General features: G+C 51.5%; 1 protein-coding gene across 1 annotated transcript in view; it reads left to right on the top strand.

Moving 5' to 3' along the window:
* The first annotated feature begins 1,980 nt into the window (after positions 1-1,980).
* ARK2C (arkadia (RNF111) C-terminal like ring finger ubiquitin ligase 2C) overlaps positions 1,981-11,147 on the top strand; it is a 107,049-nt gene continuing 97,882 nt past the window's right edge. The window contains exon 1 of the mRNA XM_047086367.1: positions 1,981-2,041. Within this exon, the coding sequence (XP_046942323.1) occupies positions 1,981-2,041 (61 nt within the window). The remainder of the gene's footprint in view (positions 2,042-11,147) is intronic.

Below are 11,147 nucleotides of genomic sequence, written 5' to 3'. Positions count from 1 at the left end.
GGGAAGAAGTCGGAGGGATATATGTGCTTGGGAGGGAGAGAAGGGTGTGCCCTGGGATCCCGCCCTACTGCTGCCACCGGGAACATGGTAGTTGTCTTGGCAAAGCCAGGCCATGGTTTTCCCTTTACTGTCTCCTTCTTTGCCTCGCCTCACCCCTGCCACTCTTCATGCTTTGTCTCAGAAGTCACTTTCCTGGAGTCAAGCCAATTGCCCGCACCCCGCTTCTTGCCCACTGGGCTAGGTGCGCCCCCTAGGTGTCCCCTTACCCAGCACCCTATGCTAAGTTCCATCTCAGCCCCTAGCAGGCTTTTGGGTGACTGCCTTTACTTGCCTGAGGCCCCTCTGCCCGCAAGGGTTGGAATGTCAAGGGATCCTGCATGGCCTCCCTATGCCCGGACACAAGCTTATCATGTGTTCAATGAATGATCTTCTTTTGCCTTTTCTCTAAAATGGGGGAAGGTTGGGTTGTATTAGATTCCTTTCAGCTCCCTACACTATGATTTTACCATGTAAATTTTTTTTTTTTTTTTTTACCAGACTCGTTAAATAAAGGAGCCATTGGGATTTGAAGACAAGTCCCAACGTAGGAAACGTCTTCCACCTTGGTGCCTGGGGATGGGCTCTGGGCACACTCTGGCCTTGGTGTGGGCTAAGAGCTTGGTCTGAGGGCTGTGCGGGGAACTTTCACAGCCCGCGGGCTGAGCGTGCATGGACACAGTCTTAGCAGTGCACCTGACATCAGGGCTGTGGGGTGAAGGCTCTTCACTTCTGTCTTGCTTGTACCTGGCAGGCCGGCCACAGGCCACACGTGACACCCCAGCTGTGCCTCCACGTGTAAATCTGAGGAGCCTCCTAGCCTTGATGTCATGTGTGCCATCCGCCCCCCCCCCCCCCCCCCCCCCGCCGGCTGAGGAAGTGGGCGTGTCTGTGCACATGGCTGCTTGTGCCTGTGTCAGAGCAGGGTGAATGGTGGCCAGGTGGCTCTGGGTTTTCGGCGTGCACATACTTCAGTGTTATGAGTGGATTTCAATTCAGCAAATAATTATTGTGAGCTTTGTGCTCTGCCAAAGCAACAAAGCGTTGCCACGGGCAGGGAGCCTGGGAGTGTACATGTCTGCATTGTGTGTCCCCTCTGTGTGTCTTTGGGAATGTGCTCTTGGCACGTGTCCTGCCTTAACAAGGCTTTCGGTGTGTGCATGTCTGTGTGTCGGTGCCTGGGTCCTGTGTGCTGCTGCTTGCTCGCTTTCCACCTTCACTTGTGCCCGCAGTCAGACTCTGCACGTGCGCCAGCCCCCATGCGCACGTCCCCGAGTGACCTGTGCGCGGTGTGCAAGGACCTCCGGGTCGTGTGCACTTGGTGCGCTCGTGCCTTTCTCTCCGCACGCACGAACGCACTTCCACATGTCTGGGTGCACGTCCCCCTCGGTGTGTGCACGTTCCGTGTGCACGCCGCCCGTGTCTGTGTGCAGGGCGCTTCACGCGCGCGCTCGGGCCTGCGGGCGGTCAGGGACCCGCGCCAGGCTCCACGCGCCCCGCGGGGCTGACCTCCCCCCCACCCCTCCCCGCGCCCGGCCGCGGGCCTCCGCGATTGGCCGCCCGCGCCCTCGCAGCCGTCACCCCTCCCTCCCCCCGCCACCCGCGCGCCCGCGGTCCCCGCTGTCCCCCGCGGTTCCGGCGAGGCCGCGCCGCGCTGCGCTCCGCTCCCATTGGCTGCGCGCGCCTTTGTGTGGCGGCAGCTGCGGCCCCAGCGCCTTTGAATGTCGAGAGGGGCCGGGAAGGGAGCCTTTCCATGGGCCATCTGTCTCCCCGCCAGCCGCCGCCCCACCGCCGCCCGCGCCCCGCGCTCCGCCTCCCGCCCCGGCGGCTCCCGCAGCCCCGCCGCCGCCCGCGCCCGCGCCCCGGAGCCGCGCCACAAAGGGCCCGCGCGCAGCCGCCGCCGCCGCCGCCGCCGCCGCCGCCGCCGCCGCGCGAGGAGCCAGGATGGTCCTGGTCCACGTCGGCTATCTCGTGCTTCCAGTGTTTGGCTCTGTGCGAAACAGAGGTATCGCTTTTTCCTTTCGGGGTCCGCTTCGGAGCGTGGATCGCCGCAGGCAGCGGGGCGGGGGCGGGCGCCGCGGGCGGCCGGGGGCTCAGGGCACACCCGCGGGGACGCAGGGCGAGCGGTGGCTTCTCCCCTCTCCCTTTTGGGGGACCCCCAGTGTGGGGGTGGCCGCCCTCGTGGGAGCTTTTGTAGTGAAGTTAGGGTTTGGCGAATTTGGGTCCCTCCCTCCCCAGCCCCATTTTTTATTCTTTGCGGCGGACGCGGTTCCCCCAAATCACAGCCCCTTCCCTAATACCTAGCCCTGTATGATCGAAAGAAGGCGAGAGGTACATGACTGTGTGCGTGTGTGTGTGTGTGTGTGCAAGCATACTTGGTTTTCTGGTGTGTGTGTGTGTGTGTGTGTGTGTGTGTGTGTGTGTTGAGGCATATATGTTTTTGTGTTGTGTTTGTATTTCTTTATCTCTTTGGTCATTGATACCGAAGGCTGGTTAGCTGGGATCTGGCATCTGCCCTATCCCGTGCCCCAGCCCCCACCCTCTGGTGGGCACTTGCATGATTTCCCGTCCCGTCCCATCCTTTTCTCCCCTGTAACCCTTTTTTGCATCTCCCTTGTGCTATCCCCCCCAACCCCCACCATTGTCTTTGTATGACAGTTGCATTTATGGGTTCAGTATGCTTGGGTGTGTGTGTGTATGTGAGTGTGTGTGTAAGTGTGTGCGCGCTTAGGAGTCAGACGTGCCCTGCCGTGCACCCCTGGTCCCGGCCGGAGCGGGGTGCCCGGCCCTTGGGTGTCGCGCTGTGTGTGAGGATGAGGTGGAAAGCTGCCTCCACGCCAGGCCTTTGCCCCGGGCGGGCGTTGACAAAGCAGCAGGCCGGCGCCGGCTTTGTTTTTAACTGTGATATATGGGGTGTGTTTGCACGGTCCCCTTCCCCACATCCCCTTTCCCTTACATTCTGCTCCAACAATAGCTTGGTTTCCCCCTCTTCTCCCCCCACCCCTACATTTCTTCCATTTTCTTTTAATCAAAAATTCCCACCTCCCAAAGCAAATCCGGGATGCATTTAGATTCATTTTTTTTTTTTTTTCTTTTTGTATTCTGCCTCTGGACTCACATTTCTCTTCTTGGAAATGTTTCTGCTACCCTCTCCCACTCCAAGTCTGCTTAAATCCCTGCTGGCTAAGGCCCTCCCTCCTCCCCCCTTCCTCACGCACAGAATGATGTCTTCCCTTTGCGACCAGGGCCGCTCCACCGAGTCAGAGCAGGGGGTGGGGTCGCGGGGCCAGCGCTTTAGTGCGCCCCAGGGGCCCGATTGGGCAAGAAAATGAAAGCCCAGCCCTCTTTCTTCCAGCCCAGCTGTCCCCAGCCCCACGCCTCTCCCCAGAACCTAAAAGGCAAGGTTGGCCCCCTTAGGCCTGTTTGAACCGCAGTTTTTTTGTGTGATGATAGAATGATGACATTCTGCATTTATCAAATCTTTTTTTTTCTTCATTGTGTAGCTCAGTGAATGGTCAACTCGCTGCTGTGTGCGCTGTGACCCTTCTGCCTCCGCATTTAGCTGTATTGTGACACCCCTCTTAACCATCTCCTGTCTCCATCTGAGGAAGGCATTGCTATTTAAGCGGCAGTATCCCTATCTCAGGCCGGTGGAGGGGGTGTGGGGTGGGTGTGTGAGGAATAGGAGTGGGGCGGGGGCTGGGCGAGATCTCCCTTGAAATGCCAACCCCCTCCCCCAACACACAATTATGTCTTATTACTTGGCATTTCCTCTTAAAGCGGGTGTGGAACATTACACTAGGCAGAAATTCAAAAATGATTAAGAAGGATGTTGAGCCTGAAAGTATAATTATCCTGATTAAATCATTATCATCCTCATTAATACCACGGATCTCTAAATACCATTGCAGGATGCCGATTTTACGTTTTGAAATTCAAATTGCTCAGCTGCCTTTAAATTTTATTTTTAATACACCCCCCCCCAAAAAAAACCCAACAAAACAAATTCTGCCCATCAGTCAAAGTTTACTTTCATGGCAAACACGCCCACAGGAAATTCAAGGGCTGAGGGTGAGTGGGGCTGTGGGTAAAATTTAGCACCATGAGATAAGAATTCATGACCTTTTGATAGAGGATACTAATGCTTAACCCAACAAGGTCCTACACCACAATCTTCTTGTAAAACTATTAGATAGCTTGCCAGCTTAAGTCTGTTCTTTTTAGTTTCCATTGTAGTAGTGTAGGATGTAGGCCATTTCAGAATAGATGTAGAGAAATAACCATTTTTGTATCTTCATCTTGTTTAGCTGAGTACATTGCACTGTAAATCCCTGTTAAGTGGATTCCTTTTGCCTTGGCTTGGAGGCTGTAGCACCCCATTTCCCGCTTATCTGGGTGGCCATCAGCTAGCTTCTTGGCAACACCCAGGAATAAGTGAAGAGATTACATTTAGTCGGAGGCCAAAAATAATGAGTGTATCTATACATCTCTGAAAATCTTTGATGAAATGGCAGTTGCTTCCACTCCATAGCCTCTGAAAATTTGGTGCAGCAAGGTCCCTGGCTTAAGGGGGAGCCGGGGTCGTGGTGTCTTAATTGTTTAATTGTACAATGTCAAGAGCATCTTTGGACATCCGCCCTGGCCCTCAGAGCTGCCCCTTTAACAGCCGGCTCCCTTCTGCTGCCTCACCAGCCAGACCTGCTTGAAAACTGAAACAAAACAGCGGCAATAATGAAAGAATAAGGCCCCTACTTCGAGGGCCCTTCCAAAATAAAGTCCCAAGTGGCTGCCCCAGATTGCCATTTGGCAATCTGAAAAGAAAGAGAAAAAAAAAAAAAAAAAAAACCACAAAACAAAATGAAGAAGAAAAAAGAATCCCCAGCAAAATGGTTTTCCATTAAACAGGGATAGCGTGTTCTGCTGTGCTGAATTACTTCTTGTTCTTATTTTGTGGGTAATTTTTTCTGTATCAAATATCCTTTTGGTTGTGTATCTTTTTCACCTTTTCTTGTACTAAAACTAAAGCATGATCTGTATTTTTTTACATCCCCCAGTTGACAATGTACAGCGCTCGGTTAGAGATGTCACCCTGCTGAAACGTACTGTGGTCGTGTAGCCCCGGCCATCTGCTCATTGTACGCTGCTTTTGTTCTGTTGCCCTTCCGAAGCATGGTGGGCCCAGCCTTTTTTTTTTTTGTATCGTGTGCATGATGACATTGTTACACACAGAATCCACTAATACTAATATACAATCTCTCAATAAAGAACTAGTTTTCCTATATTAACCTAGTGTGCTTTTTCTCTTGCTGTTTTCCCATTTATTGTCGTATCCTGCTGTTTAGATTTTTTTCCCTTGCTTTTCTATCCCCACCCTCACCCACCCACCACTCCCACCTCCCATTGTAAGATTCGAGTGAATGCCTTGTTTTTTTCCTTTCCTTTCTTTTTTTCTTTCTTATTTATTTATTTATTTTTGTGGTACAGATCTAGTCCGTATCTTTTTACAGTAGACACCTGGGGCCATGGGAAGGGTCAGCTGCCCTACCACACCAAAACGCTCAACTGCATAGGGACCCTGTCTTTGGCCACCTGTGTATCTAATAGCCTGCACATTTCATCATAGTTTCTAAGTTACATGGCACTCAGTTTGTGATGCTGGGGAAGAGGGAGGGGTATAACACTTAGGTTGAGAAAAGGGATACTGTTCTTAACTAGCAATCTTGTAGCATTTCAGACTCGCCTGAAAAACCCATTTTTGGTTGTGTTTGAACTTTTCCTTTTACTGTCTCATTGATTTACTGTCCTTATAAATCATGCTGGGGGTAACATGTTACATGCAGTTGAAACCATGGTCTAGAATTTTAAAGTACCCTCTTCTATGTGCATCTTTAAATTCTTGAGACCTGCAGTGTAAGTTTTGCATTGAGATCCTGCATAAGGAAGATGTTGGCAACAGAAACCAACCCAGACCACCCCCACATTTATCCCAGGGTCAGCAGCCTGACCTGTTACCGTAGAAATAAGAGGGTCTGTGTCCTCTGTAGGCTGTAAGCCAGTTAAAGCTGATTATAGCCTGGTTCCCTGACAGCTGCCTCATCTGTGGCCCTACTGCCTCTCTTGAGAAAGAAAGCCCGATCTCTTGCCATTGTCGCTCTGTGTGTGTGTGTGTGTGGGGGCGCGCGCATGTGTGTAGGAGGTGGGATGCGGATCAGGAGGGAAACTTACCCCAAATTGAATTGGAAGAAAGGCCCTTAATGTGTACCTTTTTTCCATAATTACATTTGAGAAGCCAGTGGAGAGGTATTTTTCCCCCAGAGTGGAACCCAAATTCAAGCATTTGTCAATTACACCTATTCAATTTCAGCCCAGAAGAAGTCTTGCTAAATGAAGCATTTTAGACACCCAGGAAATCAGTTCATTAAAGAAATTCACGGTTTCTACAAAGGGTCATCATTTTGGAGCTGCTCTTCCTTGGGCTGTACCTCCTCCTTCCTTCTCTGGGCTGTCTCCTGGGGTCCCTCTGCCCCTCTGCTGGCATTCCTTCCCCATGGAGGTGCACCCTGCCTGACCACAGTGCTTCCTTGCCTTCTTTGTGGCTTGGTAGGACTCTCCTCTCCTCCCATTACTGCCCTTTCTGCTCTGGGCCTTTGTTCTCATGCTCTCCCCAGCCTGGGTGGGAAAGCTGAGCTGATTTACTGTGACACATGGACACACATGGAAGTTCCCAGCAGAGGCTCATGCTGTAGTTGGTACAAGAAGAGTATGCAGGCCTTCAAGGATTTTTTTTTTTTCTTTTTTTGCTTCTCCTCCTCCTTCCTTTTCTTCTTTTATTTTGGTTTACATGAAACTTTTAATTTTGTTCCTAGCTTGAGAAAGCAAAATCAACCATTCCCCAACCCATCCTCAACAATGGTAAAAGTACCCTAAATCAGGTGATGACCCTCATTTTTGTCCTAGAGAGCAGTGGCTTTTATTAGATTGATGTTAACCAACCCTAAGATTCTATTTCTCTAGATTATGTGTGTCAGAATTCATTGAACAATACACTGCAAGGATGGTCTCATAACCTAGTAATAATATAGAAAGCTAGTGGGGTTAGCGGGAAGTCATGCTTTAGCAATTGATCAAATGCATACTCTATTTTCACCCAGATTGTCAGAAGAAACACATTCAGATGAAGAAGCCTTTTCCCCTGACTGGATGATCCAATCATTACAAAGCCATTGTACTTTACATCTACTCTCTCAACCATCTGACACATATCCGTTTTAATAACTTTTGACTCCAGGATTTTGGAAAAGCCATCTGTTACTTAGATCCTACAGCACAGACTTTGTAATGAGATGAAACACAGATCTTGTTTACCAGTCTTCTTTTCAAACAAAAGAACTCTTTTGAAACTAGCATCAGATAAGGACCACTTAATTGATGAGTTTTCTTAAATAATAGTTACCTATAAACCAGCAAATACAATTCATCACTCAAGACTAGGGGAAAACCATCAAGAGTCTCGATGCTCTAAGATGCAGGTGACAGAGACCTGGGTCCTCTTTTCTTCACTTTACAGTTTGCTCTCCTCCTGTCTCATCCTTTCCCCCCACATCTCTCCCATCTTTAAATAAGCAGCCTAAAGTGTCCCATTGAAAAACTTACTCATTTCCTGGTTTCCTGAGTGAGGGAAGCAGCAGCTCTGAGCTGGACCCAAGTGCAGTGTGAAACCCCTTTCCTGGCCAGGAGACACACACCCTTGACTCCAATTCAGAGTATGACTCTGGATCTCTCAATCCTACCTGACTACTGTTTGCACAAATGTGCCAGACATTTTTGCCTTTGTTTTCCTATGGATCTAAATAGCTCTTTAAAAATTCCTGGCTTAACACTGTATGAATGTGAATGAGTTTTTATTAGTTTCCGGTACGGCTTGGCCACGGATGAGCCAATATATTTCCAAGAGAGTTGGGGGGAGAGTAATGGGGAGAGCTTGCTTTGGAGAGAATCAGATTTTCTGGATGCTTTGAGAACTAAAAGCAAATGTTCATAACCCTGAAGCACAGCCGCTTGCAATGCCTGTGCCTTCATGTACTCAGTCATTCATTCATCCACTTACCTGTTTGTTCATTTAGTTATTGAGCGTTTATTGAATACCTACTTGGGACCAAGCTAAGGGGGATACTAAAGCAATGTAGGACCTGAGTGTCTGCCCTCCTGAGGTTTATGCTGAGGCTGGGAGAAGAATGCTTAGGAAACGAGATGCTGTCTCAGATGTTCTGTGATGGCAGAACATACTGACTGGGCAAAGTGGGAAGAGCCTGAAGCAGTCCCGGGGTTGAGTCCTAGCTCAGTCTTGACCTGGAAGGGTGAACTTAGACCTCTGCTCTGAGCATCCTCTAAACAGTGACCACCATCATACCCGATAGGGTGTGTCTAGACTATTCAAAGGCACCTGGCACGCAGCAGGTGCCTAGGGTCCGCTAGATGGTTGCCCCTCCATCCCCCATAACTGGAGGCATTTATTCGTGAGGGATCAAATAAAGTCTCAGAGCTGACCTTGCTGAGGAAGTGGAGTTAAGATGTGCCTCAAAGGGTCGTATAAATACAGGAGGGAGGAAGAGGAAGAAGGGCTGCAGGTTGGGGTAGGGTAGAAGTGAGACTTTGGCTAAGGCCAAGAGGCTCCGCTGATTTGGCAAGACCAGGGTGTGCCTATGAGGAAGGGTGTGTGTGTATGCACGTGTATGCGTGTGTGCATGTGTATAAGGGTGTGTGTGCAGGTCTGTCGCCTTGCATGGCCATAGGAGGCCCTGGGGTCATTGTACTGCTTCTCCCTAGTGCACAGCTCCAGGGGTTAAGCAGCACGTGGTCTGGAGAATGTGGGAAGAAAGTCTGGAAGATATTTTGAAGCCAGTTTTTGAAGGCCTCGGGAAGCTTCAGCAGAGTTTGAACTTGCTCCTTTAGCCATTGGGAGCTCTTTGGGGAGAGTGGTATTTCGACAACTCATTCTGGCAGCTGATGACAGAGGGGTGAGCCAAGGGGCCGAGGCCGGGGAGGAGGCCATGGCAGGCTTCCAGGGGTGATGGAAGCCTAAACCAAAGGTCTGGGGGATGGGAAGGACAGTTCCCACAAGGGGCCTTACCATAAGAGGAAGTGAGCAGAACTGAGCCTGGGTGAAGTGGCTGGGAGTGTGTACGGCCATGAAGACAAACTGGGAGATGGGAGCAGTAGTCAGTTTCAGGGAGAGCTGAGTTCAGTGAGTTTGAGATGCCAAGAGTGACAGAGGAAAGGGGACTGTGACAGTGTCCTGTGGTTTAAGACTTCTGTACCCAGCGCGGTTAGGAAATTCACTTCAATAAAAATTCCTCATGTTTACATGGCAACTCCTCAAAACCCTCTCTCTGCAGTCTTGAAATCCCCTTCTTCGGTTATATGCACGCATCTTTAGTCAGTAGGCCATTCTCTCCATAGCCTCCCTTACGACACAGACCCCTGGGGAGCTGTGCCCCGCTGTGCCCTGATGTCTCAGTTTGAATGGTTTTCATCAAACTTCACCGTTTTTGAGAAGAGAGACTCCAAGGCAGGCAAGTGCCAGGATTCTTGCCTCCACACGTTTGCGGAAAGGTTGACTTTACTTACCCACGTGAGGAGGAAGAGCTTGGTGTTTCAACAACTTCTATCTGTGTTCTATCATGGAAGTAGTGGAATGACATTTTGGAAGGTTTAGAAAATAGACCAAAGGGAAAAGAAATCTTTTGGATGTCCACCCCCTCCGATCATGTTAGTGAAATTCCTTCCACGTGTTCGTGCACACATACATGTATATACTGCGGAGAGCTGTAAACACAGTAACATACACTCCTGCATTCTCCATTTTTTTACGTCACATGTCACAAGCCTTTTCATGCTTTCCTATGTTGTCCCCATGAGCATCACTTTTAATGGCTGCGCAATATTCCCCTCGAATGGTGGCTCTGCCCTTGGGCTGGTGGAGTCCAACGCACTCACAGGGCACTGGGTTGAGGGCTGCTGTGAGCCACATGGGAGGAGAGGTCAGCGGATGGGTCTGACAGCTCCAAAGCCTCTCTGCTCACCATCGGCCTCTTCCATCAACAGGTCCAAATAGGTGGAGAGGAGGGCGGGTAAGAGAGGGCTTGGAAGCAGGAAGGTTTGCATAAACTTCTGAGATCTGGGTGCTGGTCTTTTTTTCTGCCACAAACTCCTGTGATCATGAGCAGGTCAGCTTCCCCCACTGAGCCTCAGTTGGCCGGTCAGTCAAATGGGGATGATAGGTCCATCGTGTCTGTCTCACGGGGAAGGACTTGCCACAGAAAGTGACGCAAATGAAACAAAACGAGAAGTCAGCCAACGGCCAGGGTAGCGGCACTGACTGGCATTCCCTAGTGGTGGTCCTCAGACAGGAGGGACAGTGCAGTGGGGACAGCCCGGACGCGGGGTCCTGCTCCGCCAATTAGCGAGGGTGTGACCTGTGGGTCACGTCCGACTGCTCGGTGCCCTCTTTGCTGTCTGCTACTGGAGATGATTGGCCGAATGGCCCCTTACTGCCTTCAAAAACTGGGATTTCCCCCAGATGAGAATCACTTGCATCACTCTTTGCCTTTCCTTAGTGCCACCTTCCTAGGCCACTTCCGCTGGCCGGCTCTCCGCGCCGCGGGACGGCAGCCAGGGGCCCGCCGAGGCCCTGAACGCCGACCCGACGCGGGCCGAGCTCAGGGTGGGGCGGCTTGCCGGCGCAGCGGCCCTGGTTCGGCCTCAGAGCGGCCTCAGAGCGGGAAGTTCCCGTGCTTTCCTAAGGCATCCTTTCCTTGAAACCCACCGCCCCCCCCCCCCCCCCCCCCGGGCGAGCCAGCACGGGCAGGGGAGACAGCGCTCGGGAAGTCACCCAGTGGGTGGCCTGGCCCGTCGGGGCTCAGCGCTCCCCCAGGTAGCCTCGGTGCGGCGGGGACAGGAAGTGGCGGCTGCTGACTCAGCACCAGCCTGCCACGTGGAGAGGGGGTGGAGGAGAGGCTGGGAGGAAGTGAGCACTGGGCCAACACCTGTCTCAAGGAAGGGCAGGAAGCTCTGGAACAGCTGCTGCTCGCAGTCTGGGGCTGAGAGTGGGA

Source organism: Lynx rufus, unplaced genomic scaffold, assembly GCF_022079265.1.
Source record: "Lynx rufus isolate CCGP_SWC_20201006 ecotype Redwood Valley unplaced genomic scaffold, mLynRuf1.p SCAF_20, whole genome shotgun sequence".
NCBI lineage: Eukaryota > Metazoa > Chordata > Mammalia > Carnivora > Felidae > Lynx > Lynx rufus.
This window is presented reverse-complemented; position numbering and strand designations above follow the sequence as displayed.